At 49.4% G+C, this 22454-nt stretch overlaps 1 protein-coding gene across 1 annotated transcript; it reads left to right on the top strand.

Annotated features, from left to right (window-relative positions):
• Positions 1-1204: 1204 nt before the first annotated feature.
• FAM167A (family with sequence similarity 167 member A) lies at positions 1205-22245 on the top strand. The gene is made up of 3 exons (XM_005146402.3): positions 1205-1541; positions 9917-10456; positions 19503-22245. Exons 2-3 carry the CDS (start codon positions 10079-10081, stop codon positions 19764-19766), a joined length of 642 nt encoding a protein of 213 aa, XP_005146459.2. The 5' UTR covers positions 1205-1541; positions 9917-10078; the 3' UTR covers positions 19767-22245.
• The last annotated feature ends 209 nt before the right edge of the window (positions 22246-22454 follow it).

The raw sequence follows: 22454 nt of genomic DNA, 5'->3' as shown, positions 1-22454 counted from the left end.
CAGCACAGCGAGAGCTGATCACCAGACTTGAGCTTGCATATGCATATCTAAAATCTGACAAAAAAGGGTGCTGGCAAAGCAAAAAACATAAATGAAAACATCTAAACTACTTTTGCATCAGAAAGTGCTGTTCTTCACTCTTTGAATATGAGGTGCTGCATCTCGCAGGTGCCCTCTCTCCCTGTGTTCAGTGCTTGTACAGGCACAGCCTCCAAATTAGTGTGTGTGTGGGGGGGGGGGGGTCAGGATCATCCAGCCCTGTGCTGTGGTTTGTAAGGCTCTTGTTGGGATGCCAGAGTCCAGAAAGGGCTGTAAATCTCCCCCTGCTGCCAGGGGCAAGAGGAGGGATGGTTTAGGCAGGAGAAGAGAAAGGTAAAAAAACACAAATGGAGGCTTCAAGGGGATTTCTCTCACAAAAGCTGAATGTGGGAAGGGGCCTGGATGGTTAGGTGTTGACTGGCACTTAACCCTTTACACCCCCAGGTTTGCAAACATGGCCAGTGGTTCTGAGACACCAGATGTGCAATAGCTGCATGTGGGGATGCTCTTGAGAGCTGTTCTCAGACATAAAGGGGTTAACCTTCATCTTCTGGTGAAGGAAAGAAACCCCCCCTGCCCCTGCTTCTGGCCCCAGCTCAGCCAGCAGCTGGGGCATGTGCCTCTATCAGTCCCTTCCTGGAAGCAGTGAAAATGGTTTCCAGCCCCATCAGGGGAGCCGTGGGAGCAACAGGCGCTTTCTCAGGCCAAAAGACAGGCAGAGGCTGGTCTCTGAGCTGGTTTCTGTCTGGGGATGGATGGTGCCAGCAGGTGGGTACTACCCGCAGTGCCCCAGGATACCCACCCCAGGGCTTCCCGGAGATGCTGATGCAGCCTTGCAAAATTCCCCTCCACACACACATTGACCCCTGGGCAAGCCGTGGCATCTGGAAAACGTTATCCCAAGGCTCTCCCGAGTGCAAGCGGACCCCAGAAGGGCTCATAGCTCTCCGTGGCATGCAGCGGGAACAGCCTCAGGAGGGACACCAGCCCGGTCTGTGTCGGGAAGAACCACAGGCTCCTTTGGGAGTACAACAGCACCTCCTGCAAGCCTCGACAGCACCCCTTCATCCCAGTTACCCGGGCGGAGAGCATCACTCTCCCCTCCTCCCGTGTTTGAGTGCTGGTGTCGGAGGATGTTTAGGACCCAGGCTGTGCAGCTCCTCCCTTTCAGGTCTCTCCAGGGTTATTGCTTGGTGGGAGGTAGGTTGAGGGCTTGGTGGTATGAATGAAAGAGAGAGAGGAGCCCTGGACTGAAAAGCTCAAACTGGAATAGCTCGCCTGTCTCCAGGCAACAGGCCTGACGCAACCGCTGGGGGGGAAAAAAGAGTCCCTTAAATGAGAGGAGAGAGGCACACACAGATTCCTGAAGCGAGGCAGGGAGGAGGATGAGGCAGTCTCCTGGAGGCACTGGTGGCACCACTCTGCAAACACCAACTTGGAGACCCGCGGCGCATGGAGGGAGCCAAGATGTCCGTGCCATCCTCCCTCTGACTCCGGCCCCGGTAAGTTTGTTGCTCGCGTTAGCTTGGCTGTGCTGCGGCTGGAGGGGAGCACGGCCACGCTGGGGACACCCCGCTGCGCCCAGCACCGGAGCTGGATGGGGGATTCCCGGTGCTAGAGGGGAACCCTCTGCCCGTGGAAAGGGGTAGCAGCACGGACCGGGTCCCTGTGGAGCAACGGCGTGGGGGTGATGGGACCCCATGCACCGTGAAGTTCAGCACTGGGGTCTGGAGTGCTGGCTGCGGCATGGATGGGCTGGGGGCTTGCATGCTCCCCCCGCAATCACAGCCTCCTGCCTTGCCAAATTCCCTGGAGATGGCCAGCATGGTGGCTCCCGTTGATCGGGACTGGCTGGAAATCAGGGCAGAGTCCTCCTTTACGCTGAGGCTTTTACATTTTGCTCCCAGCCGGGAGCAGTGCGGGGGTACCCATCACCTTCATGGGGATTTTCCTGCAGTGGATGAGGTGTAACAGGGAAGAGTCTGTCCTGGCTTCGGGACAATCACCTGTTGCACCCTCTGCCCCTTCCCCGAGAGCCCTGTTCAGGTTTGCTGGCTCTTGCAGGGCAGACATAATGGGATGGAGCGTGGTGGCCTCCCAGGGCGTAGCTACCTTTGGATTTTGAAGCAGGCACTGTGTGCTGAGCAGAGCAGGTTTCCACCTGCTCGGGTCTGGCCCTTGCAGCTCACGTTAACACTGAGCTGGTGTGTGTGTGGGGGAATCAAACCACCCAGAACTTCTTCAGAGCCCTTTATAACAGCCTGGGGCTACTTGCCAAAACAATACCCTTCCAGCACAAGCATTTGTGCAGCCCCAACCAGCACACCCCAGTGCGATGCACGCTGCTGCACCCACATCATGCAGCCTGCAGCCTCCCCCAGCCTGTGCACACTGACACCTTTCCCGTATCAGAGACCCGCACAGGGCAAAGGAGATCCCTCCCTATTTCACTGTGATGCTCTCTGTGTTATTTGGTATTGCTCTGCCCTCCGGAGCTTTTCTACAACAGGGACCTCAGTAGAGGGGGGTTAAAATGGTTGAAAACCAAGTGCCTTGTTTCCAGTGAGGAGCTGTGTCCAGTTGATTCCTTTGGCTTTGTCTATTTATCTCCTGCATCCTATGCACTCCCCACTATCCAGTGGGAACAAGCCTGTTTTGGCTGCTGTGGGTTTTCTCTGTGCCAGCCATGATTTCAGCATAGCGGGGCTGTCACTGTTATTTGCATCTTAGGTCTCCCCTGCTTTTGAGTGCCTATTGCAGTGGTACCTCTTCATGGGGGGATCTGTTCAACACAGAAATCAAGCAGAATGGGAGGGATCCGGCTTCTCCCTGGCTCCGGGCTTGCGATAGCTCCGCAGCCATTAGGTGTTTGCAAAACATCGCAGGGACACTGCAGAAAGGAAAAGCAGAAATAAGCATCCGTACAGTAACGCAGCCTTCCCGAGGCTTCCTGTCTGCAACTGGCTCGCTTAAATCGTGTTAAATAACAAAGTGCAGCTCAGCACGGGGAGAAGGCAGGGCTGAGCACAGGGTGAGCGCTGCTCGGGCAGCCACCGAGGAGGGTAATTGGATGGGACAGGGAGCGTGTAAAGGGGATTAGGGGATCACCGCAGGGCTGACCTCGCTCCCTGGATCACTTTAACTTTGAGCCCGGGGGTCTCCAATGGGAGCTGGCCCTGGCGCTTGTCTTTGCAAGGGGAGCTCAGTGCCAGGCAGAATGAAGCCCAGCAAAGGCAGAAAGAGGTGTTGTTTTTCCTCTGGAAACACACCCTTCTGCCTCCCATGCTGCATCCAGGGGAAAACAGCTCCCTGTGCTAGTCTCCTGGGAAGAGAGTAGGTGGGAAGAGAGCCTGGCCTGGCTCATTCCCAAGGACCTTCACATTACCCTGGCTGCACCAGCAGAGATCCCTGCCTGCTCTGTCTGCTCTTCCCTTGCTGAAATGTGGCTGTGCTTGTGGTGGCAGGAAAAGAAGGGAAGGAACTGGCTATGCAAAGCCATGGGTCCTTTAGGGACATCTCTGAGGACAGGTTAGGTGTGCCACCTCCAATATTGGTTCCCAAACCTGGTAGGATCCTGGGGCAGTGCATGAAGAAGCAACCTTTGCCCATAATCCATAGCTCCCTTTACCTCAACAGGCTTTATCAGATGACTGGAGTGGGAGGTGTGTCTTCGCCAAGAGCATGTAAACTTGTCATTGCTGCTGCTGCTTAATCCCTAAGAATAATCATACCTGGTTTTGGCTGATGGGCTGAGAGCATTGACTGCATCCAGCTTCCCAGTCTGCAAATATTTCCCACTCATTTGGAAAACTGGTTTATAGGAATGCCAAATATCTGTCAGTGCCCATCTTCGTGCAGGGTTTCAACACAACTGATGGAAATATGCTGACCAAGCGGGAGTGGAGCTGGTCTGAAAATGGAGCTGCTAGGGCCCATCTGAAGCAGGCAGCAATCTGAGTCCTGCTTCCTCACCAGGAGCCTGCTTGAATTTGTGCAGGGGACGCAGGAGAGATCAGATGTAGGTAGGCAGGAATGTACAGATGTATTTATCGAAACAGGTTGTTTCATCATCTGCTCATCATCTGCTAGTGATGCTGGAGGTTAGCCAGGGAGAAGTACCTGAGGGCAGGGAGTGCAAACTGGTCCTCTCTTATCTCTGTGCTTCTGCTCCGCTCCTATTGTCAGGCTGGTGGGTTTTCTGCAGCCCCCCAGCACTCTCCCCTGCACTGCAGTGCTTAGGGGTCTTCCTGGAGGTTATCTGGGCAAAAAGACATGCCAGGGTGAACCCTTCCCCGCACCAGGTCATATGTGAATGGAAAGCCCCACTTCTTCCCTCTTTCCTCCATGTATCTGTGAATGCCATGTGCACATCCGAAGGGCTGAAGCAGCAGGAGTGGATGTTTCCCATCTTCTCACCTTAGCATCTGAGCTGTCTGGGAGATCTTATGGGGGTTTGCTTATGGCAGTAAATGGACAGGAATATCCAGGTGCACTCAGGAGCCCATTAATCCAGGTGCGGTACCCCTATCTCAGCCTCCTGCATGAAGCACCTCTGTGACCAACTCTCCAAACCCCTGCAAGGGCATTACAATCTGGATCAGCCCAGGGATATAGACTTGGTCTCCTCTCTGGGTTTTTGTCTGGTATTAGGCTGGAAGTCAGGTCTGTGTGCATGTGAAAGGACACAGCCAACATAGGCAGCGCTGCAAGGAGGCCTGAAGGTAGGGTCATCAGACACCCATGCTTGTGATGCTCAACTTGGTCCCTTCAGTGCCATTGTACTGCCTCTAGAGGAAAGGACAAGCTTACAGCCCACGTGAGTGTGGCCAGGAGGTCTCCATGGGCACTGTGTCAGATGAGCACTGAGGGCTCTGACATAACCTCTCCAGCTATACATGGACCCCCTTCCATCCTACCCCAGCCATTCTGAGCAGGCAGAGAGCATCTGTTCCTGACAGCACGTTTCAGGAGGGGGTCCTGGCTTCAGGATCAGGCAGATCTTTAGGCTGCTGGAGTCTTCTCTTTTTGGAGGGAGGCTGAAGGTCACTTTGGGATAGGTGAGAAAAGCATTTGGGAACCAGATCCATTTTCTGCGGGAGCAGTTTCAGGTGCTACAGAAAGGGATTGGGTGGCCATGTGCTGGATAATGTAACCCAGGAAGATTGTCCCTCCTCTGAGTCAGTGGGCTGGCTGGGGGAGCTACTTGGTCTCTGTAGGTGCCTTGTGCACAGCAGCATGATGCAGCCATGGTGCCTGGGGGGCTGTGGCAAGGATCCCCAGGGTGAGGAAAAGCCTGAGCTCACCAGAGCCCACACAGCACAGCAGTTCTCTCCCAGGTAATTTCAGCATGGGAAAGGATGATTCATGTGCAGCCTCCCCAGAAGGGAACCACCAGCCCCAGGGAGCTGCACTGTTGACCTAGACATGTCTCTCTTCTCACCTGCTGCCCAGAGCCTCAGTATCTCTGCTGCCCAGAGGATGCTCAGGAGCCTCCATCCAGCACCGTGCTGCAGCCAGTCCTCCCTTACTCCATTGCTATGGCAACCTTCTTGAACAGGCATCTCCTCCTCCCTGCCCCACTGGCAACCTGCTGCAGACCTTCAGCGGGTCAGCTCTCCCCACCCCATTCCTGTCTGTCTTCTTGTTGTGCTGAGAAGGAAAGCAAACACTGCTCTCTCTGCATGGCCTATGCATTCCATGTACCATCCCTGCACCTCTTGGTCCATCCAGGTATTTCTTCATCCCACTGTTTCCAATGCAGGGTGCTCCTCACCCACTGGGACCTGCAGAGCTCGATGATGATGTTAAGCAGGTGTAATTTACTCTAGGGTTTTCTATTCCAGGATGCAAACCCTTGGAGCAGATGCCTGCAAATGGTCAGGGAAACTGCATCCCAAACTTCATGGGTTATAGAGGGTGTCCCTGTACCAATTACAGCAAAACCATGGGCACTCAGATGAGATGGGGAGACCTCAAGATACCAGAGATGAATTCTATAGATCTCTGAAGATCCCCAGAGCTTTTCCCTTGAAGACCAATTGCATAAATTGCCTACTCAGTGAGAGGAAACTGAGGCATAAAAGGGGCTGAAGTGCTTTTTGAAGGTCATTAACAGGCTGAACCATGTACCCTGGTGAACAGGCTGCTCTGTTTACCCCATGCCATAGGTGTCACCCATGGGCACCTCTTCACCCTACAAAAGGGCTTCCCTCAGCCTGGGCTTTGTCTCATACTGGGGCTATTTTCTTCTTGGAAGCTTGATGAGCAGTGTAATATAGACTCTTACAATCACTGCTCTTCCTCTGCAGTAAAAAATGGTGTTGCAGTAAGCTGAAGTCCACCAGGAATAGTGAAGGGAGAAGAATAATTTGCTCCCCACACCTCTACCTTGGCTGGTTGATTTATTCTGCTTTATCCCTCCTATTTCCATCCTGTGTGTTTCTTCTCCTTTATTTCTCCTTTCTTCTCCTAGACTTCCCCAGAGTGTGACCTTCCAAAGTACTGTGTGCCCTTACTTATAGCCTTGAATTTAGCAGGCTGTACCTGTGCTGCACTAGCCCAGTTCACAGCAATCAGTGCTGCTTCATGAATACCTTATGTGCAAAGCTGACCAGGGCACAGAGCTGATGGGGAAGGTACAGATGTATAAAACTTCTCAGGCACACAGAGCCCCCGCAGGGTAAAAGGCATCATTTTGTACAATCTCCCTTTTGACAGCAAGCAGCATCTGAATTAACTGTTTTCCATCATCAGTGATGATAACACAAAGTGAGAAAAATTACCCCCCTGTATACCTCTGCTTGCCTCCTTACCCTATCATACATGGTTTGTCAGGGGATGTCCACATGGCTCTCCTGACCCCCTGCTCTAAGGCATATCAGAGGGGTGGGATGGAACAGGTCTGCATCTGCTTCAGGATTGGAATGGCTGCAGTTGTGGTATTAGATTGTGCTGCTGGACCTGGTTTCTTAGAGGATAAGGCACACTGTGAGCTTCACAAGGTGTGTTGGGTGTAGGAGAGAGCAGGATTTGCACTGCTGACCTGCAGCCATGCAAAAGCCAAGCCTCAGGGCATGCCAGCTCCCTGAGTCTTGGCATGGTAGAACTTCACACACAATCCAGGTTGACAATCCTGTTATTCCTCCATCCTGGACATGTGCTTCTGCTAATCCCTTTGCATTACAGTTTGCAGGGTAGGTCAGTTAAGCTGACTTTGCCAATGGAAACCTAACCCAAGAAAGAAAGTTTTTCCTGTCATTGCAGTGACCTGATGTGTCCTGTGCCTTTGATATTGCTAGGATTCATGTAAGGGCCTGAGCAAAGGGTCTTAGGGAGGTGGGAGCAGACCCTCACCCTGTTTTGGTGCCAAGCTAATGAGACATGTTCCTAAGCCTGGCAAGTGAGATAAAGATAAATCGAGGGTTAATCACTTACATTCCCTTGCAGGCCACCCTAGGGGGAAACTGAACCTGGGTCAGGGAGACTGGGGTCTGTTGGTTTGAGCCAGAGGCCAGGTTTGTTCCTGGGAATTAGGTAGCTCCCAGGCAGCAAACAGGTTTGTATTACAGCCTTGCATACAGACACTTTTCACACGCTTACCACTTTCACATCTCTTTCTCCACAGGAGGTCTTTGTCCCAAGTCCAAGGTATTGATAGGAAATTAGAGCCACTCCTTTCTGTGGTTTTTGAGTTTGGAAAGGCTGGGGAACAGTCATGACTATTTAGGGATGTCCCTACAGAGTGAGTGAGAAGTTTCCTGTTACACTGGGGAGGAGGTGAAGGATGGGTTGAATTGATGCTGCTGTTAGGATAGAAAAAACAACTCCCTCCAAAGCTGCTGGGATGCTCTTCCAAAGCTACTGGGGAAGAGGAGATGGCAGTGGCATTGTGACAAAAGGGATGCTCCAAACTGGAGTCCTGTTTTTATGGTCCATGCTATAAATGCTAATTGAGCTGTACCCAGGGCTCAAACAGCAGGAGTCTTTTCCACCCTGAGGATTTTATGCATGCTGCAGGCACAGAAGAGTTTGTGAGGGCTCTGGTTTGTAGCTGTGGCATTTGGAAAAGTCAGCTTTGCAATAACGACACAATCTTTGGAAGGAGTTACCAACTCTTGTAGCTTAGAGCTGCAGCAGACCCTATTGGGCTGCTGGTTTTGGCCACCCCCAGCAATCTCCATCTCAATGGTCCCAAAAAAAGCTCAGAGGTAAGTTGTTTAAAGCCATTAGGTGTTTTCCCTTATTGATTTCTGTAGGCTGGAGCTGGAGACAAGTGAAATTCATCAACATGTCCTCAGCTCTGCAGAGCATCCCTGCAAGAGCTGGTGCAGGGCCTGACCCTCCAACAGGGCATCCCTCTGCTTTCCCCTCAAATACAATCTGTTTCCCAACAGAAGAAGGAAAACTGTTGCTGCTACAAGCATGAGAGCTGTTGCCTTCAACCAGATATAGTATCTGTGTTTGCTCCCGCTCACCGTACAACTCTCATTAACATAAGTAAGAGCAGGAACAAGACCACAACATGACTAATTCTCCACCCCCAGACTGTCTGTGTGTATGTTATCAACTCCTCGCTCGGCTCGTGTGCCTGCTCACAACTGTGGGATAAATCTTGCTCTCTGTTGGTGTTTATTTTAAATTGAATCTTCTTACTGGAAAGGTTCGAAAGGCGTAATTATGGTCTGGGTTTCAGAGTTACACGCGTCTTTGTGGGCGCAAATAGCAGGGAGAAGAATGGCTGAGTAACTCACAGTGCTGTGGTTTAGTGCATCCTGCTAGAAAGATGCATACGTCCTGGTTGGTCTTTCTGGGCATGTTACCAAGCATTCAAAGAAGTATTTGTTTTGTGTTTAACGTGTAGATTAGAGCTCCAGGTCTATTCCTAGCTCACCCATAGATGAGCATACGACCTTGAGAAAGTCTCTTATCTGATCCTACCCTCAAATGAATGCAGAAACAGCCTGAGCTTAACTCTTGTGGTATTGAGCCCTCTGTCACTGCAGGTCCCATGGTCTGGTAGAGCAGCTTTGGGCACGGCTTCCCTGAATCCATACGTGCTGTCAGGAGGAGAAGCAGGGCAGAAGCTCCTGGCTCCTCTGTGCTAGTCCTCTACCAGGGTGTTTTCAAGGTGACCACTGGGACCATTCCATGAGCAGACTGGACATGACCAGTGATGGAAACCACAAGTTCAAGTCTCCTTTAGCACAGGCGTCTGAATCCAGACTGGTTATTCCCACACTTGGCTGGGAACATGATTCTGCTCTGATCCTGATTGACAGGAAGGAGTTGAATGTTATGGCTGCAATTTGGTGTCTTAGCAAACCTAAACCTGAACACAGATTTGTAAAACATGGGGGGCCCCTTTAGGACTGGAGGGTCAGAGGTCTCCCTGGAGCCCTCTTCTCCAGGCTGGACAAGCGCAGCTCTCTCAGCCTGTCTCCATAGGAAAGGTTTGTCAGCCCTTGGAGCATCTTTGTGGCCTCTGCTGGGCTCAATCCAACTTCATCTGGCCCAAATGGAAACATGCAGGTTTGCCAGCCAGGAAATCAGCAAAGTAGTGTGCACAGGCACCTCAACACCCAGCAATAGCCATTGCTGTCTTCTGAGGATGTTTGGTTGTGTGAATATGTCCTGCCCTCCCTGGCAACCCTTTCATGGCCCCCTAAGTTAAGATTGGAGATGTTGGTAACCAGAGCTTCCCTAAAAGCCAGAGCCTGTCTGTTCCTGCCCCAAAAGCAGTCAGATAGCTGAGGTGAGGTAACACTCCCCAGGAGCACCTTGGCACTGTGCCTCTCCCAAAGCCCTCACTCCCTCCTATTGCTTTCCTCACTCTCTTTTCCCTCTCAAACGGGAAACCAACCCTCTCTTTTTCTTCTAGGTGTTCATCCAAGCCCGACGTGGTGCTTGAGCGGGAGCTACCACTACTCTGGCTGTCCACTGAGGAGCTGTGTTTGACACTGTGATACCTGGTCAAACCTTGAGGGTTTCCTATCCCTGGTCCTTTGCAGCCCACCCCTATGCCTTTTGACTCCCAGAGAGGATGTCTCTACCCAAAATCCAAATAGAAGAGGTGCTGGACAGTATGGATGCTGGCTCTGGAAGTGCTGCTCCTCCTGATGACCACCTGAGGACCCTCAAGGCATTGACAGAGAAGCTAAGACTGGAAACCAGGCGCCCTTCCTACTTGGAGTGGAAGGCAAAGCTGGAGGGGCAGGCATGGAAGAGTCCTCAGCCAGCAGGAGAGGAGGAGGAACAGACGGCTGAAGCCAAAAAGGGCATGGGAGAGACTGTCCCCTTGAGGAAGGTGCAGCTGCACCTCAATGGGAGCCCTGCGCAGGACAAGGTGACTCTTACCTCAGGGAGAATAGGTGGCTTTGAGAGCATCGATGAAGCTCTGACGTGGCTCAGGAAGGAACTGGTAAGTGGTTTCCTGCCCCTTTTATATCACCCACTTAATCAAGAGGGAAAATAAAGAATGAGGAAACAAGTGACTCCCCGTTCCTACCTACCTGTTCACCTGCCCAGGTGAAAAGGCAACAATCAGTCACTGCATTTTCTGTGGCTGGCAGGAGCACCACAGAGAAGGGAAAAGATGAGTGCCAGAGCATCCATAACCTCAGACGAGCTAAGCCAGTCTCAGCATCCCTCGGTGAAACCGTTGCTTTTACTAGTTAGGGCTTGTTTGCAGTTTGCCCCATCTCCTGCTTCTCTAATTACATCTCAACACTCAAATGAATGCAACAGGTATGAATACAGCATGGATACATGGGCAGTCCTGATGTAACAGCACTTCTTCCGTGGGTATCACACTTAGGTGCTTCTTCAGGGTAGTAGGTGAGGAAGCATGTCTAGATCCATCCCCTGGATCTGCCCTTGCACCTTGTGGTTTAAGAACTCCCTCAGTGGGAGGCTGTATGCTGACCACTGTGTTTAACAATTATTAGTGAATCTGACCTCAGAGTGTTTGCCTAATTCCCCCTTTTTTCTTTACCTCATAACACTCTATAAATTCTTGTGCTTCCCCCAGGTCATTTCTGCACGGTGAGACCAAGTGCTTCCTTTTGTTCCAAACTGTTGTGGCATCCCCTTGTGATGACCATGTAAAACCTAACAGTCAATATTCCTTTTTCCACTGTATGCATGATTCCAGAACCTTATCTCAGCTTTTACAGGTTCATTGTTTGTTGGCTCCTGCTTTGTTAGAAGCTGGTCTACATTTCTGTCATCCTCCCATCCCAGCCTTGGATCCAATCTTACACATATGTTTATTTCTTGTAGTTATGAGTCTGTAGTTTCACAGAGAGGAAGAGAAGACAAAAATGTTACACTTATGCTAGGGAAACATACAGAGCCAGAGCATGGGTGCTGTAATTAATCTTCTAGATGTTGTGTTGCTATCTGTCATGGTCTTTGGCACAAATCTGGCCCGGGCCAACTAGTGCTGTCCGGAACAGCTTCCAACCCAGCTCAGGGGTTAGCACAGTGTAAGGATCATTCCCAGAAGGAAGTGTGGATACAGCACATCTTTTCTGAATGCCACAGGAGGCCAATAGAATGAACATGACAGGATCAGGGCAGCTGCTTTCAAGGCTGGAGAATGTGTCCCAGTAGTCTCCAAGTATAGGAGCAAGCAGACACGAAGACCCCACTTCCAAGTGATCCTTCCCTTTTCCTCACTGGAATGAAAAGTCTTTATTGTTTGGCCCACATAACTGGACAAAACTCTGGTGTTTGTTTCTGATGGCTAATTGGAAGCTTACCTGTGAGTTCTACCAGCATTTCCAACTGTATTGACAGTGGCATCATTTGCAGCAGCATCCCCAGGGGCTGGGACATCACTTGCAGTTCAGATGCACTTGTGAAAACGTTCCTGTGCACGTTTTGCTTGTGATAAGCACTGAAAGTCTTTGAGGAAAACTTCTTGTGCATGACAGTGAGTAATAGTTTTGCAGCTTTTGTTCCAGATAATATTTATTTTCACCTTTTTGGTGCTCCTACTGTATTCACCTAGCTAGATTGGTCTCTGGAGAAGTTATTTACAGAGGTGGTTCAGGATGTCACAGTTGTGGGGTTTGAGCTGTTTCTCAGAACCGTGGCTTTCCGAAGGCAGCTGCAGTGCTGTCAGGAATCCAGGGCTATTACGAAGAGTTTTGGGCTGATCTCCTAAAAATCACTCAGCACTCTGGAGAATCTCATCTCCAGACCTGAGACCTGAATCTGGGCCCATGTTTGCATCGCTGATGCAATCTTAAATTCGCAGCACACTTGATATAAACCCCAAACCTCAAGATGCCCAGACAGTAAGAAGCGAATTTTCCTTCTCAGAGCCCTGGATTTAAAGAGATTTGTTCTTTCAGTTTCTGCCCATGATGGAAGTATAAATTGTCTCAGAGTCTGATTCTACCCTTTTGACTGGGGTGTGGTATATAAACCACTGTCTGACGAAAACTGAAACTTTAAATTAAAGAAGAAAAAGGGCAAAGCAAACCCTAATTGTTCCTCACTTTCTATTTTCTTGCCTCATAATTATACCAGTCTGTTCTGGATCTGGATATGACTTCTGTAATTTAGAATAATTTCCCCAGAAAAGGGAGCATGTATTTGACTGACCACACAGCTAAATAGTTATGTTGGAGGCACTATTGTTGGGTAAGAGCTGCCAGCGAACAGCAAGAACACAGCGAGGCCAGTGCATCACAGGAGGCTGGAACAAAAGGATGCATTTCACATTACATTTCAATGGTGAAACCCAGTTTCTTTGCAAATAACTGAACAAGCTTCCACACATTCCAACACCGCCAGGATTTTTCCTTGTTTATCCACATATTGTGATAATAAAGCTGTCAGGAAGGCTTCATAGAAGGATATGGTTATACCTAAGTGCATGTATTTATTTAAGGCAGGAATAAAGGCCAGAAAGGGCACCATCCCTCAGACAGCACCCTGCCTGGGGCAGCCAGGCAGGACACCAGCACTCCACAGCTTGGGTAAGGTCACCCTAAGCAGGAGATCAATCCTTCTGGTCTGATTTAACATAGGAGACCATAGACCTGGGAGCACCACGCAACCCAAGCAAGTGTAGAGTATCCTGGGCAGCTTTCTGAAGGTTATCCTAAATGATCCAGGATTCATAACTGAGGTGAAATCTGCTTCTGTCATGCTGTCCTCTGCTACAGGGTGAATCCTTCCCCACTCTACACAGTCCTTCATGAGAAGTCAATTTGGGAAATGCAGGATTCATCTATCCAATGAAATGGCAAAAGCTGGTGAATGTAGAGATTTCTATCCAGGAAAGAAGAGCACCAGCCAGTGTCCTTAGTGAATGTGTGCAGCTCCATCACTCATGCTGTGCAACCCTCACCACAGCTACCAGCGTGTTTAGGCTGGGTTGTTTCAATAGCATGGCCCCAGCATGGTTTTGGCTTGTACCAGATAGCACCCGGCCAAGTAGTTAGAGCCTCAGGAGTCTGCACATGCTGGGGACTGTTCCCAACAGGCAGTTTGTACGGGACCACCCAATTTTGGAATTAACTCTATCCCAGCCAAAATCAGTAGAGGTGGCAAAGTGACTTCAGTAGTATGTGTATGCCCATGCATGTCCCTGGCCAGGGTGGTATAGAACAGGCTATGGCATGGGTTACTTGTGTGGTGAATTAATAGTACAGGAGTTCATAGCTTCAAAATTAAAGTTACCTGTTAAATCTGAAGCATTACTCCCATCCCACACAAAACATATAATCTACTCTAGGTCATGCTTTGCCTGGAAGGTTCGACCAGATGGCCCCTGAGCTCCCTTCCAACCTGGTGCTCTACAGTTCTATGATTCCATGCTGCAAGGAATTTGCCTCCATGTCTGTAGGGTCTACTCGGATTCGGCTTTTGGCAGGTTGAGGCTCCTCACGTTCAGAAGTGAAGGACAAACCCAAGGTCTTACTGTGCATCTGCTTTTCTTGGTCTTTCACCCCACATGACCTGTCCCAGGACCTGATTCTGCACATCAAGTCCTGGCCCTGCTTTATAGGACTGACATATGTCCACTGAGCTCCAGCCAGGCGCATCAGATGGGGCCTGCTGAGAATCTGGCCCTGAGAGGCTGATTTATTCAGCCATACAAATTCCTGCTCTTGTTTTTGCGCTGAGAGGCTCTGTGTAGGTGTAGGAGCAAATTGCAGCACTCAGCATGTGCTGAACTGCCCCAGGGCTGCAGCACTTCCCTCCACAACTCCTCTTCTTTGCCTTTGTGTTTGCCTTTCCACCGTTAAGTGTGGCTGCTCTTCATCAATGCTGAAAGTAGAGCCATTGCCAGCCAGGGCATGGTGACAGACCCAAGGATCAGAGTGGTCGGACTCCACTTTCCTCTTTGTTCTTGAAATTTGACAGTTTTTACGAGTTCTAAAATTAAGCCTTCAAAGTCTTCTTTCTCTTAAATGTGGTTAAAGAACAAAGCTGTGAACTGGGACATCTTGGAACAGTTCTGACTTTGTCCCAGTAGGAAAATACGTTTTCCATCTCAAATTCACCAGTGTTTGGCATTGAAATCTGAGGTGTGTGAGCCAGAATGCAGGGAAGACTCTTGAAAAGGGACACAAATGCCTGCTGCATTCTCCTGGAAAAAACAGAACACCCGTGCCCTGTTCATCAGACACTTAATATGAAGTATGAATCACTATTATCTCCTTTTGGGGTACTGATATTGCCTGAATAAGTACTTAAATGAATTTAAACAATGATGCAGCACCAAAATAATGCTGACATGAGCCTCACAGCAGATTTCTCTGTGGTTGTTGGGAGGTGAATAGTAGAATGAGCTTAGGGCATGGATATAGTGATGGAGACTGTCCTGTGTTGGGAATCCTTTGTTACATAGCAGATCCATGAAGGATTTGTCTGTATTTGTATTTAAGACAATGAAAGGACCAGAGTGAGGTCATCTCTGCTAAGTTCATAGAACACTGAATAATTTGGGTCAGAATCGACCTCAACACTCATCCAGTTCCACCTCTCCTGCCATGGGCAGGGACACCTTCCACTAGACCAAGCCTCCTCCAGCCTGGCCTTGAACACTGCCACTGATGGGGCAGCCACAGCTTCTCTGGGCACCCTGTGCCAGGGTCCAGTAACCCTGCAATAAAGGAGATGAGATACCTCGTCTGGGTCTCTGGGTTGCAGCACAAAGGCATGAGTATATAAAATTAGCCATAGCAGGGTAGCATCTAAGCACCTCTGAAGATGAAGCCTCAGATCAAAACACACACTTAACTGACTTCTCTGAAGTGTTTGGTAAGGGCCTAATAACAGGCCAGTGCTTCTCCATGCTTGAATCCAAGTGGCTGCACGCAGTTTGGAAAACACCAGGTTAGATTTAAGTGTTTGATCTTTTGGAAATCAAAAGGACTAGCTCCATGGGAGCAGCCACTTACCTACAGAGCTTCATGGACCACAGACTAGGACTTTGTCCATGGGACACTTCTCTTTTGGGAAGAGGTCGCAAGGAGCTCCACATGTTCGTGTCATGGGGTATTTGCTCTCTGCTGATACTCCCCCCATAGGGGGACCACTGGCAATGGTTCTTCCTGTCTGACCATATAGATAAGGCAAACTTGAAGACAAATCTGGACTAGGTTACCGACACTGAACAGGCAAGGATGCATCCCTGTCTCTTCTCTCCCTTCCCCATATTGAACATCCCTGGATGACTCAGAGGCTCATTCCAAACAAAAAATCCTTTGTGGGTTCATAATACCCTATGGTCCAGCTTTGTGATTCAGTCTATTAGTCGCAGTAGCTCCTCTTCCAGGAAGGACCTGAAACTGGCAGCCTGTCCATCCCAACAGCATGCTCCAATCATGCATATGGAAGGCAGCTCTTTGCCTGGGTTAAAAAGTGGTTGGTGTGAGCAAGACATACCTAAGGTTCTTCCTTTATTTGGCACGTGAGACTTGAAGGAAGCAAAACGCATGGCTTCTGCTGGGTGCTCCCTTGGACATGACACAGAGTGTGTGGGATCATGCTGTCATCCCATACAGATTAACTGGTTCATTGAGTTACTTTGTGGTGACTGGCCCTGTAGATGAACTGTGTAAACTGAAAACCCGATGGCTTCCCGTGATGCAGGCCCTGTAATCTCATTATTTCTTTGTGGAGCTCTGCTGACCGGATAGTGCTCCTTTCAAAAAGTGATCATTCATAATTCCTAGCGATGGCTGGCTCCTCAGCATGGGACAGATTGAATGTTTCTGGTATTCCTGTGGAGCCTCTGAGAAAGAGAAGAAGAATGAGGATTTCTGGATTCTGACCCAAATTATGCTAATATTCTGGGTGGTTTTGAACAAAGCAAAGTTTAATGGGACAAGTCCATGGAGGGGGCACAGGGGTTTGCATCTCAAGCCAAGCCCCAGTGATGAGTGGGAAGAGTGAGAGGCTGATAGTGCACATCTGACTGGTCAACCTTGCTTCCTCATTCAGCCAGAAGCACAGACAGAGATGGCTGTATCCGAGACAGTGTCACAGCTTAGATGATCAGTGTAGATGGGTGGTGGGTTTGCTCTATGCCATGTTACTCCCACCCTACAGGTAGGCCTGCAGGCCATGTGGCTGGCTCAGTAGATGTCAGGATGAGCAAGTCTGATGGAAAGAAGGAAGCGTGAGTGGAGACTGAGCACCCAAAGGACATGTCCTGGGGGGATTTCTACTACCAGCTTGCATGAAACCAAGACAGCTTCCTCAAAAGACAGGGGAAGCAGCAACAGGTCAAAAAGTGGAAAACTGGCTCACGAGGGAAAAACAGCAACCACCAACTCACATCCCTCTCCATAATGGCCTCGTAATTAATTTTTAAACCCTTTGTGGCAGTGATGCCTTTTTCAATTCCACATTCTTGAAAGCATTTGTTGACATTTCTTATGTATCTTGATAAACTGACAAGAAAGAACGACCAAGGGCCAGTTCAATAATGCTCACGATCGCCTTCCTGATAAAATGTCAAGGTGCAGCAGTGGTTGTGAAACAGGGAAAAATATCAACAAAGTAAGGAAGTTTTTCTTTCCATTGCAACTGAGATGGGAGAATTAAAACCTGCCCAGTGGTGTTGCTCTGCTGAGGGCACAGGCTATGAAGTCCACAAGGAAATAGTGGTGTTTTGAAGGAGGCAAATGGCCACAACTCTGCCAATGGTTTGAGATTCCCTAAGATGGAAAAAGAGATTCACTCAGGGACTGGTAAAAAGATGACCGTATCCTCTCCAGGCAACTAAGCTGGAATCCAGTCGCTGGCTGAGAGCACTAGACAAGGTCCTCCAGGATGTTTCCATGGTCCAGGACTGAGAAAAGCTGTGCTTGGGTTAATTTTCACTATACACACATCAGCTCTCAGCACAGGCTCTGAGCACAGCATTGCAAAGGGCTTCCTGACAGCTGCAGAAAACAGCTGGAGCAGAGCCAAGCTTCCCTCCAAGCTTTTCAACATCCTAAGGTGGCTGCTTCCCCTTGCTGTGAGACTGTAAATGTTGCAAGGGGTGATTCAAATGTCTTTGGAGGCATTGCCTGGAGGAGGAGGGATTATGCCACAAGCTAAAGCAATCCTGAGATTGCTGTGGTTCACATCCTTGTTGTAGCAGCCCATGCATCAGGCATCAGAAAAGTCTCATGCAGAAATACCAGAGCCACCTGTGGAGCCTCTCAAGGGGAATTTTCCCTCCTCCCTTCCCTTCTGCAGCTTTATGTATGAGTCACCAGATCAGGAATAAATTTACCCCCAACCCCTAGAGCTACATCTGTACTTGTAAACTAAACAGTTTGCTTTTGTGCCTGGAGGCAACTGGTATGGTCTGACTGAATCCACACCATCAAAATCCAGACAAGGGGCTGTAACCCAAATGCCTGCTGAGGATGAATCCCTCTGTGTTAACTCCTAAAGAGTGCCTGTGGGGAATAGCTTGGGATTGTGAGAGCTGGCCTCAGCTCAGAAGATGCCAGGACCTTGCTCACAATTGAGCAGAGAGGAAGACTTTGTTGCAATGTATTATTTAACATATTAAATAACGTTCAATATATAATTAAATAATATAAAATATATTAAAGATTATTAAATATATTAAATATATTAAATTAATATATGAATATAGATGTAGTCTGGGTCTGTTCCTGAGCTTCTCATTCAAACGACAGTGAGCTGAGAAATCAGTGATGCAAGTCAAAGGAGTGACGTAAATGATGGATTTGGCTTCAGGGCAGCTCCACTGTGCAGCTTGAGGTGAGCTCAGGGCATCATCTCATGCACTGAGAAGTCAGCGAGGACAGGACTTACCCAGGAAGCCACCAGGAGGAAAAAGATAACAAACCCACAAATAAAAATCAGGATCCTTCTTCCAAGAGGCTTCTTCCAGTGCCAGTTCATGTCCTGAGGTAGAGGCAACACCAGGGAAAGAGGTAGGATATCACATTAGGGGAGATGTAGGACTGCATTCCAGGCTTTTCCCCTCCTTGTTTCCAGCAGTTACAGAGAGATTTAAGCCACAAGGTTTGCTCAGAGCACCTTCTTTTGTTTGCAGCTTACGTGGCTTATGCTTTTCTGTGGGGAAGGGTATGGGGTGAGAAGTGGGGATTGTGCTTTTGGCATCTGCTGTTCCAGCTCTGCCTGCTTCTGTTCCCTATACAAAGGCTGATTCTTGCAACAAGCATTCACCTCTTTCCATCACCACTCCCCGTGTCCTGTGGCCATGAATTTTCAGCTTTATTATAAGTTGAAATTAAAAAACAAACAAACCCCAAGCTCTTTTCTTTCATCACTTCTGAATCTTCCACCTTCCAAAGGTAGGTGCCAAGGGAGGAAAAATCCCTCCAAAACACTTAGCTCATTAGCCTGCAGGATAGTTGTTCTCACTCCCATGTGGAACTGTGGATGTCCCATCCCAAGAGCTCCTTCAGATTTTAGCCATGGGGGATATGGAGGCCTATGTTCCCGGCTGTCATGAACCAGCCCTGATTTATGCAGGCTGGAAATACCGGCCAAGTATTTGGGGATGAGTTCTCTGGGGTTTGTTTAATTGGTTCTTTCCACCTCTAATTGCTCCTTCTCTCTGTGGCTGCTCCCTTATGGGCAAAATTAATTTAAGCTTTGCTTAAGGTTGAGGTGGAAGCTCTGGAGCCTGCTCTGACAGATACCCACACCAACAGCCTTGGCATGGCTGGCTTTAACTCCTGAAAAACCTGAGCAGGCACAGACTTCCGGAAAGTTAAAAATTCACCATCCTGAGCTGGTACATGACTGGGATGCACTGCTGGCTTGGAAGATGCTTATCTCCCTCCCAGTTCTTCCCAATGGTGTAGCCTCTCGCGCAGAGTTTCATTTCCAGTGATTTAGTGCAGCTGCTGTCTGGGAGCTGATCGCATGGTATCAGGATGACCAGATTTGATGCTCCCTTGCCAATACCCTCTTCCCTCCCCACCCTCCGTCTTGTGTTCCAGGCAGAAATGCGCCTGCAGGACCAGCAGCTGGCGAGGCAGCTCATGCGGCTCCGCAGCGACATCAACAAGCTGAAGATCGAGCAGACCTGCCACCTCCACCAGCGCATGCTCAACGATGCCACGTACGAGCTGGAGGAGAGGGACGAGCTCGCTGACCTCTTCTGTGACTTCCCCCTCGTGAGCTCCTTCAGCCTCTCCACGCCGCTCAAGCTCATCGGGGTCACCAAGATGAACATCAACTCCCGGCGGTTCTCGCTGTGCTGAAGGAGGGAAGGAGAGGGAAGGATGGGGGAGAAAGAGAGGACTGGGCAGGACCAGGGCTCTCTCTGCCTGGCGGCTGGGTGAAAAGAAGCCAAAGAGGAGCAGAAGGAACAGGAGAAAACAGGGTACACACAGCTGGTTCTTGGTGACAGGGTAGAGCAGTGGAGCTGCACAATGGGATGGCCCAGCGATGCTCATTGGGGAGATAAATCCTGTATGAGGGAAGTGTTGGGAGCATCTGAACCCAAGATGTGCAGTTAGCCTGCTCCTTTGCAAAGTCCGTTCTCCTTCTCTTCCCCACACAGTTACTAAGACGATGCAGCTCCAGTGTGGTTGGTTGTAGCCAAAAATCAAAGGAGGGAGTCAAAGATCAACCACAAAGTAAAGCAAAACCCCTTTTGCTTTCCCCTTCACCTTCCCCCAGGCTAGAGCTGCTTCTTCAGAAAATAAATCACTCTCCTCCATGGATGTCACCTTAGGCAACAATCCTCAGCCTCTGCTGGCCCAAGCACAGGGTCCATGCGGCTATTTCAGGTGGAAGCTGATTACCAGTGGAAAGGAGCCCTCCCAGCAGGGAAGGGACGGTGGGTAAAATGGTATGCAGCCCCAAGAAGTGGTGAGAAGATGTTTGTTGACTTGCTCCATTGAGTTCAATGTACTGTAGCTTCATTTTGCCTGTGGTATAGATTATGGACAGATCATGGACACATTTGTATAGAGACTCCAGCCAGCCAGAAGTAGCTTGTGTGCCCTAGAAGTTATAACCAGAGCAATATATGATTATGATCTTGTTGTCAGCAGTGGCCACAGGACACCATGTGGTTACCCCTGCAGTAAGACAAAGGAGGTAACTTACGTCCAAGACATCTCATATGAGAGAAATCACTCCAGGCTGACGTTACCACAACAGCAGCACCAGCAAATCCTGGATCCTCTGTAGCAGCACACATCCATCAGGAGAGGAGAAAAGGGACTTTTCTGTGGTGAGCATAAGGTGTGACTATAAAGATAAAGGGAGAAATATCGCTGCAATGAGCTTTGAACCTGCAGCAAACCCACGGGATACCCTCCCTGCTTGGCAGGATGTCAGATGGAAGAGATAGAGTTTTGCCTTTTGTGCACATAGCTGCACACTTTCCTCTGCATGGCACAGAGGGCAGAGACACCCGTGGTGCAGCCCAGCAAGGGCAGGGACTCAAGAGGTCTTGGGGCACCTGGCACCCAAAGCAGTCTGACTAGACCAAGCCTGGATGCCTCTAGGCTCTTCCTCCTGTGCCAGCACCACTCCTGACCATATCAGAGTGGTACAATCTCTCAACCCATCGCCCCAGCCCAGCTCTGCTCCCCTCCACGTGCCCAAGCAGAGTGCTCTGCAGCTGGGTGAACGTGACTGTGTCCACGCAGCACCAGCCCAAGCCCTGGGGATGAGCAGGAGATGCAAGTCAGCACTGAGCTGAAAGCTGTGTGGCTGTGTTGACGTGCCTGTACCTGACTGTGTCTGTAAACTGTATGTGTGCATAAGTTCTTGTGTGTGTGCATGTGTGAACCCACAGGATGCCTCTCTCAGGAGGCTGAGTGGTGGCCCCATGTCTTTGTTCTCATACGTGGTGTGAACCAGAATCTAATGAGACTCTGCCATGCCTGGGAAGATGCAATGAGGCATCAAGACTTGGGTCAATGCAGAGAAGACAAATAATTCTTCTGCCTCCACAGGAGGAACAAATTAACATCATGAAGATGTTCATAGCCACGTGGGGCTGGGGAACTGGGGCTCTGGAGCTGAGTTCAGTCCTCTGTTTCCCATAGTATGTAAACCATCAGTGGTGCCTCCCCCTCCACTTTAAAGCTCATTGGGTATCATTTCTAAGGAAGGAGGTATCTGGGACACAGCAGCTCTATCTATACCAGAAAGTCAATCAGTGCCATGCCTGGGTGCTGAATCTGGTGCTGCCCAGGTAGCAAAGGTTCAATAGGGTTGTGGCCAGAGTGTCAGTTAGCCTCTGGACAAGACAACCAGCCACAATGTTGTTTTTACAGTAGTAGAGAAATAGCCTTGTTTTCCCATGAACATCTGGAAAAACAAAATCTCATTAAAATTCTTCTTTGATTACTTTTTTAATGAAAAAAAATCAGTTTATGTCCCACATGTTGATTTTCAGAGGCTTTTTTGCTTAAAAGATAGCAATGACAACTCTTCAGCAAAAATAATGCCTTGGAAGAGGGAGGCTAGTTCTTTCTAGGATCAGTTAGAGCCAGCAATAGGGTGGACCTGCCTTTGGGCTCTTGTCACATAGTCGAATGCAGGTGGTTAGTACGAGCACAGTCTTGGGAGTTCATGATATGTGGCATTAGAAATACCAGATGTCTGGGTTCCAGACATGTGTTTTCTGCATTAAGTGGGATGAGGGGTGGTTGTATCTGAAAGCTGTTTGTCCAAATGCACAATTTTTTAATAATAAAATTATGTCTGTATTGATTCCTGCTTCTGGTCTCTGTCGTGGTTTAAACCAAGTCCCCCAGCTCCCGGAGAGTTAGGAAGGAGAATCCAAGGAATGTAGCCCCCAAGGATTGAGATAAGAACGGTTTAATAGCTAAGGCATAACACAATAATAATGATACAGCCAATAACAAGCGAATAATGATACAGCCACCGACCCATAACTCACTCCACTCTGCCCAGCCGAGCACTGC

The sequence above is a fragment of the Melopsittacus undulatus genome, chromosome 3 (genome assembly GCF_012275295.1).
Source record: "Melopsittacus undulatus isolate bMelUnd1 chromosome 3, bMelUnd1.mat.Z, whole genome shotgun sequence".
NCBI lineage: Eukaryota > Metazoa > Chordata > Aves > Psittaciformes > Psittaculidae > Melopsittacus > Melopsittacus undulatus.
The sequence above is the reverse complement of the archived record's forward strand: the minus strand, read 5'-3'. Positions and strand labels throughout refer to the sequence as shown.

What these genes read in the sequence shown, in the direction of transcription:
- FAM167A (XM_005146402.3), top strand. Translation starts at nt 10,079, where the DNA reads ATGTCTCTACCCAAAATCCAAATAGAAGAGGTGCTGGACAGTATGGAT. An exon ending in CGTGGCTCAGGAAGGAACTG is followed by an intron (nt 10,457 to 19,502) that starts GTAAGTGGTTTC and finishes CTTGTGTTCCAG; the next exon opens with GCAGAAATGCGCCTGCAGGA.